Source organism: Bufo bufo, chromosome 4 (genome assembly GCF_905171765.1).
Source record: "Bufo bufo chromosome 4, aBufBuf1.1, whole genome shotgun sequence".
NCBI lineage: Eukaryota > Metazoa > Chordata > Amphibia > Anura > Bufonidae > Bufo > Bufo bufo.
This window is the reverse complement of record NC_053392.1, coordinates 411793753-411812620: the sequence shown is the minus strand read 5'-3', so window position 1 is coordinate 411812620 and position 18868 is coordinate 411793753. Positions and strand designations below refer to the sequence as shown.

General features: G+C 44.0%; 1 protein-coding gene across 2 annotated transcripts in view; it reads left to right on the top strand.

The window, feature by feature from the left end:
- The window catches only part of LOC120997203 (protein unc-93 homolog A-like), a 72715-nt gene that overhangs the window by 33658 nt on the left and 20189 nt on the right, over positions 1–18868 (top strand). For both annotated transcript variants that reach the window (XM_040427197.1, XM_040427196.1), the window contains exons 5-6: positions 6272–6400; positions 8125–8324. In XM_040427197.1, coding sequence (XP_040283131.1) covers positions 6272–6400; positions 8125–8324 — 329 coding nt within the window. The remainder of the gene's footprint in view (positions 1–6271; positions 6401–8124; positions 8325–18868) is intronic.

Below are 18868 nucleotides of genomic sequence, written 5' to 3'. Positions count from 1 at the left end.
TGGGATTTGAACTCACAGCTTCTGCATCATAGCCCATAACTTTAACTACTACACTATATAGCTGCATAGCCAGTCACTTAAAAAAAAAAAAATAATAATAAGACTTCTACTGTGATGGACTTCTACTGAGACCTATACAGTAGAAGTCTCATATTATTATTATTTTTTTTTTAAAGTAACAGGCTATGCAGCTATTATAGCTGAGTGGTAAATGCCTTGCCTCTAATGCAGAAGGTTGTGAGTTTGAATCCCAGCAGAAACTTTTCTGAAATACAGGCTAAATTAGATTTAAATACATATATAAATAAATATATGACTCCATATATGGACATAGCTATATATGGAGTCAGAGCGCGGACTCACACTGAGGGATTCCCTCACTTGACAGAGATCTTCTGCATAGGAATAGAGGTTAAATTAGATTTAAATACACTGACTCGAGCACACGCGGTGTTCGGCCGAGCATGCTTGCTCAACACTATTAAGTATTAACAAATAAGCTTTCCAGGCTCCTGATATTGATGATTTATTCTCAGGATTGGTGTTGAAGGTCCAAAACACAGCACCCCCAATGATTAGCTGTCTTCTAGAACTAGCTCTTGAATAGAGCAGGAAGCAGACAGCTCTGTTATACGTGTATTGGACAATAAAGTGAATGGGTGATAAGTTGCAGTAATTTGGCAAGGCCTTTACACTTTGAATGTGAAGTGGAGAGGGAGCAGCGAGAGTGTAGGATGGGAGTGGTAGTGACTAAGGCTGTTACAGTCAATCACAATGGCTTTCCTCACACCTTTTCTCCCTAGGGCCATACAGTAAAAGGAGGGCATACTTTTTGTTCCCTTAAGGCACACCCTGGTGTTGGGGCTCCTGCTTGATAGTAGTCGGGGTGTGTAGAGTGCAATGGATGGCGTATGGTGCAGGAGTCAGTAACCAGGTCATATGTAACAGATTAAATGTCTCAACTGAAGTGTAAAATTGGAGTTGCAGTACATCTAATGATAGCAAAACGCAGTTCCAAATGTACACACTACAATTCTTCTCATTAACAATGTATGGATTTAGGCAAGGATGGGAGTTATGTTTCTCTTCCCTCTCTATCTGTCTCAAGTCTCTTCCTACAGAATCATTGGCAGGCAATGGTGGCTGCAATGTCCACTGAGGTTTTTAGAGATACAACTGGCCATGTCCAGTGGCGTCTCTAGCTTTTAAATTTTGGGGGGGCACACTGGGGGCCAGGACAAAAGTAGGGGAGGGGGGCAGCTATAACAACGATACATTTACACAAGTATGGTTAGAAATGCTGCAATACTTTACCCAATACCTAAAACCGCAACAGGGAAGAAAAGTCCTGCTGTCTGTTTAAAAAAAAAAAAAAAACAATCACTCCGATTTCAACATGTCCTAGCTGCCTGGGCATGCTGGAATTACTCCTGAGTCAGAGGTAAGTCCCCTTCTCTTTGTCACATGGCATGACCCGATAGTATCGCTATCTGCGAGAACCTGAAGTATTTGTACAAAGACAATATCTGTAACAAAAATAGGAAAAGGAAATGGTGGAAAATTGTGTGCAAATATTACTCCTAAATAACTACTGTGTAAGGAATGCCTTCAGTTTTATACATACCTTTGCAGTCTTCCCTTCTTTTCTGCAGGGGGGCATCAAGCTCTTATGGGCCCACCACACTGAAGCTGAGCCTCACCCACTGCCCTTTCACGATACAAGAGTTTGTGTCCCAGGGTTTTATCTTGTGTGCTTTGGACCTTCAGCAATGATTTAAAAAAATAAAATAAGTAAAATAAAAAATATATACATTTGAATAGCGTATCCCTGTTTACAGTAGAAGAGCAGGGGTTCCTGTCAAAAATTATATACGTTTCTGCACTTTAATGTTATTCTAAGTGCAAAAGGTGCGCCAACTCTAGATGGGCCTGTGACCATCTGTACTGCAGCATAGTATAACTGTCAGTATATTATGACAGTTTGCCTGTGAGATCCACTGGCTTCTTCTTGCCATGGCAACCAGCCAGGTTCTGCCACCGATCTAGAGGTGGAGAATGTAGGACGTATGCATACGTCCAGTTGTGTGAACATTGCAGCTGCAAGGACATAGGCATACATCCTGAAGTAAGAAGAGGTTAAAGGGTTTTCCCCCATCTCATTAAGTTAAATATATCCACAGTATAGGGGATAACAAGCAGATAGGTGGGAGTCTGAATGCTGGAACCCCTGCCGGTCCTAAGAATGTAGACATGCATAGGGAATAGATGGAGTGGTGGACACGCAGGTGCAGTCCGCACCATTCACTCCAGGCACAATTATGTCCCATTCTCAGGATTGGTGGGGGCCCCAGTGGTCAGATCCCCATCTACTGCTTTAGCTTATAGAGCAGTGGTCTCCAAACTGTGGAGCTCCAGATATTTCAAAACTACAACTTCCAGCATGCCTGGACAGCCAACGGGAGTTGTAGTTCACTGAGGGCAGTGATACAGCTGAATACAGGAAAGCGCCCACAGCTGCTGGCCAAGTGCATAAGTACCTAAAGCTCCTAGCATTAAGTAATGCTGAGAGCATCAGATCATTATGATCTGCTGATGGCACTGTTATGGGGTAAATGGGGGATCTGTGGATGGCACTGTTATGGGGGGAATGGGGGATCTGTGGATGGCACTGTTATGGGGGAATGGGGGATCTGTGGATGGCACTGTTATGGGGGGATTTGTGGATGGCACTGTTATAGGGGGGATCTGTGGATGACACTTATGGGGGGGGATCTGTAGATGACACTGTTATGGGGGGGATCTGTGGATGACACTGTTATGGGGGGGATCTGTGGATGACACTGTTATGGGGGGATCTGTGGATGACACACTGTTGTGGGGGGGCTCTGTGGATGACACACTGTTGTGGGGGGGCCCCTGTGGATGACACACTGTTGTGGGGGGGGGCTCTGTGGATGACACACTGTTGTGGGGGGGGCTCTGTGGATGAGACACTGTTGTGGGGGGGGCTCTGTGGATGACACATATATAGCAGCATATACAGTGTCATCCACAGATCCCCTATAACAGTGTCCTTGTGAGTGAATGATCCCCAATACACTGCGCATGCGCAAAAAAGACGACTTGGCGCAGGCGCAGTAGAGGTTAACAAAATGCAAACAAAAATAAAGGTTAACAAAATGCAAATATCTAGACCTCTTCAGCACCTCTGTGACGTTTAATTGACAGTATTATGTCTATATCATGGAAAATAGTTTTAAGGAAATGAAATAAAGATTTAAAATTTTATATTAGTCAGCAGTTCAAGCTAGACGTAATGCAAAACTATCTCCCACGATATAGACATAATACTGTCAAGTAAACGGAACACCGGCATCTGGTGTTGTAATGGCAGCGGGGCCCGGTGCAGTCACTGTATTCTATTACACCGGGCCCCGCTCACTGTAATACTAATATTCCGATGTGAACAACTTGAAATCCTCTGCGATCCTCTCCCTCTCTGTACTCACAAACTCAGTAGCAGACCGGGCGGCAGCGCAACTCACTGACATCACGCGCCTGCTCCTCCCAATTTATGAATGAAGTAGGAGGAGCAGGCGCGTGACGTCAGTGAGTTGTGCTGCCGCCCGGCCTGCTACTGAGTTTTAGAGATGGGAAGTTCGGATCTTTTTCATGAATCGAATCTTCGGTTCACTTCCTGAGCCGGCAGAAGCAAGTGAACTGAAGATCAATGCGCATGCTCAGCTCATCGAATGTTCGGTTCACTTGCTGAGTCGGCTCTCAAGTGAACCGAAGGTCTGGAGGGACTCACTCCTGGCAAACACAGCTCTGCTGCAGTGGAGCAGACTGATGTAACTGTATAGTTATTGCAGGGATTTAGATAATGGTCTAAGAGTTTATTAGTTAAAATAATCAAATGAGTCAGAGACTCATTTGATTCTTTGAGTTAAAATAATCCTGTCACCGAGTCCCTGCCAGGCTTCCTGCTCTGCTACATTGCTGCAAGCACCCTGTACACACACAGCTCTGCTACATTGCTGCAAGCACCCTGTACACACACAGCTCTGCTACATTGCTGCAAGCACCCTGTACACACACAGCTCTGCTACATTGCTGCAAGCACCCTGTACACACACAGCTCTGCTACATTGCTGCAAGCACCCTGTACACACACAGCTCTACTACATTGCTGCAAGCACCCTGTACACACACAGCTCTGCTACATTGCTGCAAGCACCCTGTACACACACAGCTCTGTTACATTGCTGCAAGCACCTTGTACACACACAGCTCTGTTACATTGCTGCAAGCACCCTGTACACACACAGCTCTGCTACATTGCTGCAAGCACCCTGTACACACACAGCTCTGTTACATTGCTGCAAGCACCCTGTACACACACAGCCTGCTACATTGCTGCAAGCACCCTGTACACACACAGCTCTGCTACATTGCTGCAAGCACCCTGTACACACACAGCTCTGCTACATTGCTGCAAGCACCCTGTACACACACAGCTCTGCTACATTGCTGCAAGCACCCTGTACACACACAGCTCTGCTACATTGCTGCAAGCACCCTGTACACACACAGCTCTGCTACATTGCTGCAAGCACCCTGTACACACACAGCTCTGCTACATGCAATACTATACCACCCCTCCGGACGGACTTGTCAGGAGACAGGGAGCCGCAGAGCAGGAAGCCTGGCAGGGACTCGGTGACACGTCTCTGACTCATTAGATTCTTTTAACTCAGACGATTCTCTGAGTCCCTGCGACTCCCCCTGTGCTGTGAGTCAGTGCTGGACTGCTGGTTGCCTCAGATTGGTTGGAGGGCGGGGAGGGGCGGGGCTAGCTTCCACTGTCGGCTCCTATTACACTGCCTGCTGCTGCCTCTATGCTACTGAGGTTGTGAGTACAGAGAGGGAGAGGGAGAGGATCACATAGGAATATTACTATTACAGTGAGCGGGGCCCAGTGTTATGTTATTCTGGGCCGGGCCCCCATCCCGGCCGGGCCCTCGGACCATGTCCGAAGTGCCCGACCGGTCAGTCCACCCCTGTACAGAATTGAAGTTTAGAAGAATGTACAGTACACAGTACACACCTGTGACGAGCGGTTCAGTCCGGCCCTGCCTGCAGCACACCAAAATGAATGGGGGCACATTTTAGTTGGGGGGGCACATGGGTGGGCACAGTGTGATGTAGGGGGGGGCCGTGGCCCTCTCTGGCCCCCCCCCTGGCGACGCCACTGGCCATGTCGTGTCCAAGTGTGAAGGGCGATTTAACAGTGTCCCTCACTGCAGTAAAGTCTTAACAGATTTTGGTAGCAGGTTATCTTACTGACTCCAGTCCTCAGCCATGCAGACTCTAGGTTCTCTAGTTCTCTCCTTTGTCTTACTCCTTCTTTAGATCATGCAGGGATTGGTGAGTCTCTGTAGTTTTTTGGACCTAAGAAGAGGGAGCACAAGTCGCAGCTTCCTCTCTTTTCCAAACTCTCCCTATCACAGACTAGAGCTAGGGAGGAGCCAATCCACACTTAACCTCCTACAAGGGTTGAGCGTGGGTTACTAACCATGGCTGTGCCGTCCATACATGGTTACACTGACTTAGCATGACATAACACTACATTACATAGCATAAAGAAATTAACAATTTGCTGATACCTCCTTGCTCTGGGGTACTGAAAATGGAGCTGTGCTTTCTGTTCCATTCAAAGTGCTAGTTCCAGTGCCCGAGGCTGCAGGGAACAACTCATCAGTGGGGATCTGAGATGTCGGACCACCCCTGATTGATGGATATTGATGACCAATCCTGAGGATAGGTCATCAATATTGGGAGCCTGGAAAACCCCTTTAACTATTTTGTGAGGTATGACTTTCTTAAAAAGCAGAGAAATCCAAATTTTGAAAATTAAAAATTCTAAAATCGTTTTGGTAAATATTGATTTTTTTTTTTTATACATAATTAGTTGTTCAAAATATGCCTCTAACATAACGTACAATATGTCATGAGAACATATCAGAATCACTTGAATAAATAAAAACCTGGCTTCTCTAACCATCAGCTGTTATTGCTGGAGATGCTGTATCAAGGCATGTAGATGTAGTTTAATGTAATGCATTGATACATGGGTTCTAGCAGACAGTTCTGGCACAAAGAAGTGGGGAACCCTTCAATAATGTTAATATACCCTAACATGACATATTCACTAAGGTTGCTACCATTAAACAAGCCCTCTGGATGTTATTTGACGTTATTTTATTTTTAGGTCTGTATGCACCAAATCAAACTATATGTGGAGCAGGGGACTGTCCAGTTGAGTTGACTCACAGTGGAAATAGTACATCTGGTCGGCCATCAAACACAGTGATATATATTCTTCTTGGATCTTATACTGGTATGTAGGTATATGTTGCTCTGATGAAATTTTTGAATTTCTCTCTTCCCATTCCCATCAAACTAACCCTAGGTCTCTAAACTCTTAAGTCATAACCACTGTTGCCCTTCCATTTATTACAAAAGCATCAGTTTTATTAGTCTGCCTTATCTTCATGATGTATAATATCAGGTAGAATCTCTTGCTCTAACATCTTTTATCAGTCATTCATTTGTAAACTTGCTGATGAAGTGGCTTTTGTGCTCCAAAATCTTCCAAATATTGAGGCAGATTTATTAATGCGTCACACTTTTCATTGTCTAAGAATACGAAATCATAGTCTTAAAGGGGTTGTCTGGGTTCAAAGCTGAACCTGGAAATATCCCCATTTTTACCCAGACAGCCCCCTTGATATGAGCATTTCATGCTCCGATGCTCTCCTTTGCCCTACGCTGAATCGTGCAGGGCAAAGGCTTTTTTTTGGAGATCTGTTGATGTACATACCGGGCTCTCCATGGGAAAACCTAGGTGAAGGCTTCCACCTAGCAGTGAGCCTGGTGATGTCACTGGCACTTATGGGCGGGCTTTAGCGCTGCCCTAGTCTGTAAAATGGCTATGGCAGCGCTAAAGTCCGCCCATCAGTCCCACTGACGTCACCGGCAACACTGCTAGGTGGAAGCCTCCGACTAGCAGTGTAAAAATATAAGCAAAAAAGCCATGAAATGCTCTGATGCTCATGTCAGAGTGGTCGGAGGGGAGAAAATGGGGATATGTACGGATTCAGAGCTTAAAGGGGTTGTCTCATCATGGACAATGGGGGCATATGCAATGGGGGATATGCCCCCATTGTCTTATAGGCGCTGGTCCTACCTCTGGGACCCGCACCTATATCGAGAATGGAGCCCCGCAAGGTGGTGGCTGGAGGAATCCGGTCCGGCCACCACCAAGCCGGCTCCCCATAGCAGTGAATGGGAGGGTACCACGCATGCGTGGCCCCTGCTTCCATTCATTTCTATGGGGCCAACGGAAATAGCCGAGCCAGCGCTCGGCTATTTTCACCGGCCCCATAGAAAATGAATGGAGGGCGGCTGCACCCAGCGGTGGGACCTGCACCTATAAGACAATGGGGGCATATCCTAGCGATATGCCCCCATTGTCCATGATGAGACAACCCCTTTAACCCCTTTAATATTGGACAAATTTACTGTTCTAGTTCATGGACTTTTGTAAATTTTAAGTATCGTAAATCCTGTGCCAGATTTACACAATAATTCAGTTCCTGCTCCAAATATTTGTCCATGAGCCACTAAGCCATGCCCTTTTATCATGAACCCACAATCCCTTTTTGGACAAGGCATAAAATGCATAGAAAAAAAGAGTGTAAAACTGTTTGTAAATGGGATGCAAAGTGTGCACGCAAGTTTTTTTGTGTAAAGTGCACCAAAAAATGGCACATTTTCCATAGTAAATTTGCCACATTGTTTTATGGTTAGCCAATAAAGGTATCCCTCCTTTAATACTTCTATCCTTTTAACACAAAACTATTTAACATTAGAGTAATTTGACATAAAAGTTAAAGGTTGTATGAGCACAATGTTCAAGGCATTGTTTATGTGAGGCTGTTTAGTGATAAATGATAGCAGTTTAACCAAACAGAGTTTCTAGTTAGTGTCAGCCTATGTGAGTTTGCAATGTATATGAAATCTGTCTTCTGTTCACTAAATGTCTGTTTGTTCCACTTTAAGGGTGTGGCGTGTTAGCTGTATTATTAATAATCATATTTTTGGATCAAATACAAGAAGACAGAGTTGCAAAAGAAGTAAACTGTTGTTCTACGCTGCTTTCAGCATTTAAGCATCTCCGTGATAAACGTCAGTGTTTTCTTATCCCACTCACTATGTTTAGTGGTTTCGAACAAGGCTTTATTGCCAGCGACTTCACTAAGGTATACATTTAATATATGTTTTCAAATGTGTCTTCAGTTTTACTTAAAGGGGTTATCTCCTGGATAGGTCATCAATATCAGATTGTGGGGGTTCGACATCCGGGATCCCGGAGATCAGCTGTTAGAAAAGGCTGGGCACTCTTCCTTGGCTATGTGACGTCACCATTCATCAGTCACATATGCTAGTTACAGCTCAGCCCCATTGGATAGGTCATTATTATAATTTCCTGGATAACCCCTTTTAGTCAAATATGTCAGATTAATTGCACGGTATGATCTTGTCAAATGGTACTTTTTACATGCAAATGTTTCTGTTTTCATTTTGAATGCTGTTCTACCCCATAGACTATAATGAGGTCTGTTAGTTTCCACTCAGAGGAAGATTTTGGAGCAGAGACAAAAGTAGTGCATGCAGGACTTTTGTCTCCTCTTCAAAAATCTTCATCTGAAACTAAACCTAACGGACCCCATTATAGTCTAGGGCAGTGGTCCTCAACTCCAGTCCTCAGGGCCCACCTGCCGGTCATGTTTTCAGGATTTCCTTAGTATTGGGCAGCTGATATAATTAGTGTCCATCCATCAGGATTTACCACAGGTATTCATTCTGTGAGATACTCCTAAATCCTGACCGGCAAGTGGGCCCTGAGGACTGTTGTTGAGGAACCCTAGTCTAGGGGATCCTTAGGTTCCGTTAGGCTCAGTTATGTGCCAAATCTGTCCTTTCCGTTCTCCTGGTCCTATAACGGAGCAGGAGAACGGAAATGCTGAACGGTGAGGCGAACGAAGCCTTACCGCTTCTTTCAGGTCCTTTCTTCTTTTAAATAGCTCTCAGTGACTGCTATGCAGTGAATAGATGAAGCAGCTATGTAGCTTCCTTTATTGTACCCAGTGATCAAATGATCTCCCGGTGTATCAGGTAGAGTAGAACTGCTGGGTCTTAACAGACTCTAATCACTTTTACATGTGTGCAAGGGGACTGTTTTCCTTTGTAACAGTGGGAAAGTTTAAAATACAGAAAAAAGTGTGCCACACAGAGGTCCTTTAATGACTTCTTGAGTGACATGCTTTGTACCAAATGTATCATTAAAAATAAGTAAAAAAATATATAAAATACAAATATAAGTAAAAAATGTAAAATGTTCACTCCAACCAAAATCGTCACCATAGTCGCTCCATACACAAGAAACTATGCATATTAAATATCAATACAACCAGCACAAAATAGAAAATCCATTTTAATTATTTATTTTAGTGTCAATGTGCATATTTAAAGGATAAGTAACTATAGTTCAAAAACAGTATTTGGACTGTTTTCTGTAATTTCATCTAAAAAGGAAAATAAATTCTCTGAAAATATATAAAATTCATAGGTGTCACATTAAAAACATTGCAAGAATATTTTTGGTAGGTGAATGAATAAAAAAAAGTTAGGACTAGGGATGAGCGAACCCGAACTGTTCGTACCGAATTTTGGGGTGTCTGTGACACGGACCCGAACCCGAACAATTTCGTAAAAGTCCGGGTTCGGGTTCGGTGTTCGGCGCTTTCTTGGCGCTTTTTGAAAGGCAGCAAAGCAGCCAATCAACAAGCGTCATACTACTTGCCCCAAGAGGCCATCACAGCCTTGACTACTATTGGCATGGCTGTGATTGGCCAGGGCAGCATGTGACCAAGCCTCTATATAAGCTTGGGTCACGTAGCGCTGCACGTCACTCTGCTGATTCAAGCATAGGGAGAGGTTGCTGCTGCGACGTTAGGGTGAGATTAGGCAGATTAACTCCTCCAAAAGACTTAATTCAGTGATCGATCTCCAGCTGTGGATCATTGAAGTGCTAATATTGAATTGCTCACTTTTTTTAGGCTGCCCAGAGCGTTTTTATATCACTTTTTTCTGGGGTGATCGGCGGCCATTTTGTGGCTTGTGGTGCGCCAGCACAAGCTACCACCAAGTGCATTTAACCATCAATAGTGTGGTTATTTTTTGCTATATCCTACATCAGCTGCAGGCTAAGCCTGTGTCACCGAAGTGCATTTAACCATAAACAGTGTGTTTATTTTTTGGCCATATACTACATCAGGTGCAGGCTGAGCCTGTGTCACCCAAGTGCATTTAACCATCAACAGTGTGGTTATTTTTTGGCCATATACTACATCAGGTGCAGGCTGAGCCTGTGTCACCCAAGTGCATTTAACCATCAATAGTGTGGTTATTTTTTGACCATATACTACATAAGGGGCAAGTTGAGCCTGTCACCCAGCGCCTAAAAGATAGACCTGACATTTATATTCCTCCAAATCAGTACTGTTTTAGCTGGTCAAGTTATTTGTAGTGACCGTAAAAGCACAGTTTTTGTTCTGGGTTAAAAAACTATTCCCAAATTTGCCATTTTCAAAATAAGTAGTTTCTGCTATATCAGGCCTACTTTAAATCTATCCCAAAAAGGATATCTTAGATTGAAGGTGCTGATAGTGTCATTCTGAAAAACTTAACACACACGCTACCGTGCAGATACAAGTCTAATTCTGTGATTAAAGGTATATCTGTCACACAGCGCGTAAAAAATAGGCCTGACATTTCTATTCCTCCAAATCAGTACCGTTTTAGCTGGTCAAGTTATATTTAGTGACCGTAAAAGCACAGTTTTTGTTCTGGGTTGAAAAACTATTCCCAAATTTGCCATTCTCAAAATTAGTAGTTTCTGCTATATCAGGCCTACTTTAAATCTATCCCAAAAAGGATATCTTAGATTCAAGGTGCTGATAGTGTCATTCTGAAAAACTTAACACACACGCTACCGTGCAGATACAAGTCTAATTCTGTGATTAAAGGTATATCTGTCACACAGCGTGAAAAAAATAGGCCTCACATTTATATTTAACCAAATCTGTACTGTTTTAGCTGGTCAAATTATTTGTAGTGACCGTAAAAGCACAGTTTTTGTTCTGGGTTGAAAAACTATTCCCAAATTTGCAATTCTCAAAATAAGTAGTTTCTGCTATATCAGGCCTACTTTAAATCTATCCCAAAAAGGATATCTTAGATTCAAGGTGCTGATAGTGTAATTCTGAAAAACTTAACACACACGCTACCGTGCAGATACAAGTCTAATTCTGTAATTAAAGGTATATCTGTCACACAGCGCGAAAAAAAAAAGCCTCACATTTCAATTCAACCAAATCTGTACTGTCTTAGCTGGTGAAATTATTTGTAGTGACCGTAAAAGCACAGTTTTTGTTCTGGGTTGAAAAACTATTCCCAAATTTGCCATTCTCAAAATTAGTAGTTTCTGCTATATCAGGCCTACTTTAAATCTATCCCTAAAAGGATATCTTAGATTGAAGGTGCTGATAGTGTCATTCTGAAAAACTTAACTCACGCTACCGTGCAGATACAAGTCTAATTCTGTGATTAAAGGTATATCTGTCACACAGCGCGAAAAAAATAGGCCTCACATTTCTATTCAACCAAATCTGTACTGTTTTAGCTGGTCAAATTATTTGTAGTGACCGTAAAAGCACAGTTTTTGTTCTGGGTTGAAAAACTATTCCCAAATTTGCCATTCTCAAAATAAGTAGTTTCTGCTATATCAGGCCTACTTTAAATCTATCCCAAAAAGGATATCTTAGATTCAAGGTGCAGATAGTGTCATTCTGAAAAACTTAACACACACGCTACCGTGCAGATACAAGTCTAATTCTGTGATTAAAGGTATATCTGTCACACAGCGCGAAAAAAATAGGCCTCACATTTCTATTCAACCAAATCTGTACTGTTTTAGCTGGTCAAATTATTTGTAGTGACCGTAAAAGCACAGTTTTTTGTTCTGGGTTGAAAAACTATTCCCAAATTTGCCATTCTCAAAATAAGTAGTTTCTGCTATATCAGGCCTACTTTAAATCTATCCCAAAAAGGATATCTTAGATTCAAGGTGCTGATAGTGTCATTCTGAAAAACTTAACACACACGCTACTGTGCAGATACAAGTCTAATTCTGTGATTAAAGGTATATCTGTCACACAGCGCGAAAAAAATAGGCCTCACATTTCTATTCAACCAAATCTGTACTGTTTTAGCTGGTCAAATTATTTGTAGTGACCGTAAAAGCACAGTTTTTGTTCTGGGTTGAAAAACTATTCCCAAATTTGCCATTCTCAAAATAAGTAGTTTCTGCTATATCAGGCCTACTTTAAATCTATCCCAAAAAGGATATCTTAGATTCAAGGTGCTGATAGTGTCATTCTGAAAAACTTAACACACACGCTACCGTGCAGATACAAGTCTAATTCTGTGATTAAAGGTATATCTGTCACACAGCGCGAAAAAAATAGGCCTCACATTTATATTTAACCAAATCTGTACTGTTTTAGCTGGTCAAATTATTTGTAGTGACCGTAAAAGCACAGTTTTTGTTCTGGGTTGAAAAACTATTCCCAAATTTGCAATTCTCAAAATAAGTAGTTTCTGCTATATCAGGCCTACTTTAAATCTATCCCAAAAAGGATATCTTAGATTCAAGGTGCTGATAGTGTAATTCTGAAAAACTTAACACACACGCTACCGTGCAGATACAAGTCTAATTCTGTAATTAAAGGTATATCTGTCACACAGCGCGAAAAAAAAAAGCCTCACATTTCAATTCAACCAAATCTGTACTGTCTTAGCTGGTCAAATTATTTGTAGTGACCGTAAAAGCACAGTTTTTGTTCTGGGTTGAAAAACTATTCCCAAATTTGCCATTCTCAAAATTAGTAGTTTCTGCTATATCAGGCCTACTTTAAATCTATCCCTAAAAGGATATCTTAGATTGAAGGTGCTGATAGTGTCATTCTGAAAAACTTAACTCACGCTACCGTGCAGATACAAGTCTAATTCTGTGATTAAAGGTATATCTGTCACACAGCGCGAAAAAAATAGGCCTCACATTTCTATTCAACCAAATCTGTACTGTTTTAGCTGGTCAAATTATTTGTAGTGACCGTAAAAGCACAGTTTTTGTTCTGGGTTGAAAAACTATTCCCAAATTTGCCATTCTCAAAATAAGTAGTTTCTGCTATATCAGGCCTACTTTAAATCTATCCCAAAAAGGATATCTTAGATTCAAGGTGCAGATAGTGTCATTCTGAAAAACTTAACACACACGCTACCGTGCAGATTCAAGTCTAATTCTGTGATTAAAGGTATATCTGTCACACAGCGTGAAAAAAATAGGCCTCACATTTCTATTCAACCAAATCTGTACTGTTTTAGCTGGTCAAATTATTTGTAGTGACCGTAAAAGCACAGTTTTTGTTCTGGGTTGAAAAACTATTCCCAAATTTGCCATTCTCAAAATAAGTAGTTTCTGCTATATCAGGCCTACTTTAAATCTATCCCAAAAAGGATATCTTAGATTCAAGGTGCTGATAGTGTCATTCTGAAAAACTTAACACACACGCTACCGTGCAGATACAAGTCTAATTCTGTGATTAAAGGTATATCTGTCACACAGCGCGAAAAAAATAGGCCTCACATTTCTATTCAACCAAATCTGTACTGTTTTAGCTGGTCAAATTATTTGTAGTGACCGTAAAAGCACAGTTTTTGTTCTGGGTTGAAAAACTATTCCCAAATTTGCCATTCTCAAAATAAGTAGTTTCTGCTATATCAGGCCGACTTTAAATCTATCCCAAAAAGGATATCTTAGATTCAAGGTGCTGATAGTGTCATTCTGAAAAACTTAATACACACGCTACCTTCCAGATATAAGTCTAATTCTGTGATTAAAGGTATATCTGTCAAACAGCGCGAAAAAAATAGGCCTCACATTTCTATTCAACCAAATCTGTACTGTCTTAGCTGGTCAAAATATTTGTAGTGACCGTAAAAGCACAGTTTTTGTTCTGGGTTGAAAAACTATTCCCAAATTTGCCATTCTCAAAATAAGTAGTTTCTGCTATATCAGGCCTACTTTAAATCTATCTCAAAAAGGATATCTTAGATTCAAGGTGCTGATAGTGTCATTCTGAAAAACTTAACACACACGCTACCGTGCAGATACAAGTCTAATTCTGTGATTAAAGGTATATCTGTCACACAGCACGAAAAAAATTGGCCTCACATTTCTATTCAACCAAATCTGTACTGTTTTAGCTGGTCAAATTATTTGTAGTGACTGTAAAAGCACAGTTTTTGTTCTGGGTTGAAAAACTATTCCCAAATTTGCCATTCTCAAAATAAGTAGTTTCTGCTATATCAGGCCTACTTTAAATCTTTTCCAAAAAGGATATCTTAGATTCAAGGTGCTGATAGTGTCATTCTGAAAAACTTAACACACATGCTACCGTCCAGATACAAGTCTAATTCTGTGATTAAAGGTATATCTGTCACACAGCGCGAAAAAAATAGGCCTCACATTTCTATTCAACCAAATCTGTACTGTCTTAGCTGGTCAAATTATTTGTAGTGACCGTAAAAGCACAGTTTTTGTTCTGGGTTGAAAAACTATTCCCAAATTTCCCATTCTCAAAATAAGTAGTTTCTGCTATATCAGGCCTACTTTAAATCTATCTCAAAAAGGATATCTTAGATTCAAGGTGCTGATAGTGTCATTCTGAAAAACTTAACACACACGCTACCGTGCAGATACAAGTCTAATTCTGTGATTAAAGGTATATCTGTCACACAGCACGAAAAAAATTGGCCTCACATTTCTATTCAACCAAATCTGTACTGTTTTAGCTGGTCAAATTATTTGTAGTGACCGTAAAAGCACAGTTTTTGTTCTGGGTTGAAAAACTATTCCCAAATTTGCCATTCTCAAAATAAGTAGTTTCTGCTATATCAGGCCTACTTTAAATCTTTTCCAAAAAGGATATCTTAGATTCAAGGTGCTGATAGTGTCATTCTGAAAAACTTAACACACATGCTACCGTCCAGATACAAGTCTAATTCTGTGATTAAAGGTATATCTGTCACACAGCGCGAAAAAAATAGGCCTCACATTTCTATTCAACCAAATCTGTACTGTCTTAGCTGGTCAAATTATTTGTAGTGACCGTAAAAGCACAGTTTTTGTTCTGGGTTGAAAAACTATTCCCAAATTTGCCATTTTCAAAATTGTGGTGAACGGGAACAATGAGGAAAACATCTAATAAGGGACGCGGACGTGGACATGGTCATTGTGGTGTTAGTGGACCCTCTGGTGCTGGGAGAGGATGTGGCCGTTCTGCCACAGCCACACGTCCTAGTGAACCAACTACCTCAGGTCCCAGTAGCCAGCAGAATTTACAGCGATATTTGGTGGGGCCCAATGCCGTTCTAAGGATGGTAAGGCCTGAGCAGGTACAGGCATTAGTCAATTGGGTGGCCGACAGTGCATCCAGCACGTTCACATTATCTCCCACCCAGTCTTCTGCAGAAAGCGCACAGATGGCGCATGAAAACCAAGCCCATCAGTCTGTCACATCACCCCCATGCATATCAGGGAAACTGTCTGAGCCTCAAGTTATGCAGCAGTCTCTTATGCTGTTTGAAGACTCTGCTGCCAGGGTTTCCCAAGGGCATCCACCTAGCCCTTCCCCAGGGGAGGAAGAGATAGAATGCACTAATTCACAACCACTTATGTTTCCTGATGATGAGGACATGGGAATACCACCTCAGCACATCTCTGATGATGACGAAACACAGGTGCCAACTGCTGCATCTTTCTGCAGTGTGCAGACTGAACAGGAGGTCAGGGAGGAAGACAGGGTGGAAGACGATGCAGGGGACAATGAGGTCCTAGACCCCACATGGAATGAATGTCGTGCCACTGACTTTCAGAGTTCGGAGAAAGAGGCAGTGGTGAGACCGAGCCAACAGAGTAGCAAAAGAGGGAGCAGTGGGCAAAATCAGAACACCCGCCGCCAAGAGACTCCGCCTGCTACTGACCGCCGCCATCTGGGACCGGGAACCCCAAAGGCAGCTTCAAGGAGTTCCCTGGCATGGCACTTCTTCAAACAATGTGCTGACGACAAGACCCGAGTGGTTTGCACGCTGTGCCATCAGAGCCTGAAGCGAGGCATTAAAGTTCTGAACCTTAGCACAACCTGCATGACCAGGCACCTGCATGCAAAGCATGAACTGCAGTGGAGTAAACACCTTAAAAACAAGGAAGTCACTCAGGCTCCCCCTGCTACCTCTTCTGCTGCTGCCGCCTCGGCCTCTTCTGCTGCTGCAGCCTCGGCCTCTTCCTCCGCCTCTGGAGGAACGTTGGCAGCTGCCGCCCAGCAAACATGGGATGTACCACCAACACCACCACCTGCGTCAGCAAGCATCTCAACCATGTCACACGGCAGCGTTCAGCTCTCCATCTCACAAACATTTGAGAGAAAGCGTAAATTCTCACCTAGCCACCCTCGATCCCTGGCCCTGAATGCCAGCATTTCTAAACTACTGGCCTATGAAATGCTGTCATTTAGGCTGGTGGACACAGACAGCTTCAAACAGCTCATGTCGCTTGCTGTCCCACAGTATGTTGTTCCCAGCCGCCACTACTTCTCCAAGAGAGCCGTGCCTTCCCTGCACAACCAAGTGTCCGATAAAATCAAGTGTGCACTGCGCAACGCCATCTGTGGCAAGGTCCACCTAACCACAGATACGTGGACCAGTAAGCACGGCCAGGGACGCTATATCTCCCTAACTGCACACTAGGTAAATGCGCCTGGGGCCCAGCCGGAGAGCTGTTTGGCGCACGTCCTTCCGCCGCCAAGGATCGCAGGGCAACATTCTTTGCCTCCTGTCTCCTCCTCCTCCTACTCAGCTTCCTCCTCCTCTTCTTCCACCTGCTCATCCAGTCAGCCACACACCTTCACCACCAACTTCAGCACAGCCCGGAGTAAACGTCAGCAGGCCGTTCTGAAACTCATATGTTTGGGGGACAGGCCCCATACCGCACAGGAGTTGTGGCAGGGTATAGAACAACAGACCGACTAGTGGTTGCTGCCGGTGAGCCTCAAGCCCGGCCTGGTGGTGTGCGATAATGGGCGAAATCTCGTTGCAGCTCTGGGACTAGCCGGTTTGTCGCACATCCCTTGCCTGGCGCATGTGCTGAATTTGGTGGTGCAGAAGTTCATTCGCAACTACCCCGACATGTCAGAGCTGCTGCATAAAGTGCGGGCCGTCTGTTCGCGCTTCCGGCGTTCACACCCTGCTGCTGCACGCCTGTCTGCGCTACAGCGTAACTTCGCCTTCCCGCTCACCGCCTCATATGCGATGTGCCCACCAGATGGAACTCCACCTTGCACATGCTGGACAGACTGTGCGAGCAGCAGCAGGCCATAGTGGAGTTTCAGCTGCAGCACGCACGGGTCAGTCGCACTGCGGAACAGCACCACTTCACCACCAATGACTGGGCCTCCATGCGAGACCTGTGTGCCCTGTTGCACTGTTTCAAGTACTCCACCAACATGGCCATTGGCGATGACGCCGTTATCAGCGTTACAATACTACTTCTATGTCTCCTTGAGAAAACACTTAGGGCGATGATGGAAGAGGAGGTGGCCCAGGAGGAAGAGGAGGAAGAGGAGGAAGAGGGGTCATTTTTAGCACTTTCAGGCCAGTCTCTTCGAAGTGACTCAGAGGGAGGTTTTTTGCAACACCAGAGGCCAGGTACAAATGTGGCCAGACAGGGCCCACTACTGGAGGACGAGGAGGACGAGGATGAGGAGGAGGTGGAGGAGGATGAGGATGAAGCATGTTCACAGCGGGGTGGCACCCAAAGCAGCTCGGGCCCATCACTGGTGCGCGGCTGGGGGGAAACACAAGACGATGACGATACGCCTCCCACAGAGGACAGCTTGTCCTTACCTCTGGGCAGCCTGGCACACATGAGCGACTACATGCTGCAGTGCCTGCGCAACGACAGCAGAGTTGCCCACATTTTAACGTGTGCGGACTACTGGGTTGCCACCCTGCTGGATCCCCGGTACAAAGACAATGTGCCCACCTTACTTCCTACACTGGAGCGAGATAGGAAGATGCGCGAGTACAAGCGCACGTTGGTAGACGCGCTACTGAGAGCATTCCCAAATGTCACAGGGGAACCAGTGGAAGCCCAAGGCGAAGGCAGAGGAGGAGCAAGAGGTCGCCAACGCAGCTGTGTCACGGCCAGCTCCTCTGAGGGCAGGGTTAGCATGGCAGAGATGTGGAAAAGTTTTGTCACCGCGCCACAGCTAACTGCACCACCACCTGATACGGAACGTGTTAGCAGGAGGCAACATTTCACTAACATGGTGGAACAGTACCTGTGCACACCCCTCCACGTACTGACTGATGGTTCGGCCCCATTCAACTTCTGGGTCTCCAAATTGTCCACGTGGCTAGAGCTAGCCTTTTATGCCTTGGAGGTGCTGGCCTGCCCGGCGGCCAGCGTTTTGTCTGAACGGGTATTCAGCACGGCAGGGGGCGTCATTACAGACAAACGCAGCCGCCTGTCTACAGCAAATGTGGACAAGCTGACGTTCATAAAAATCAACCAGGCATGGATCCCACAGGACCTTTCCATCCCTTGTGCAGATTAGACATT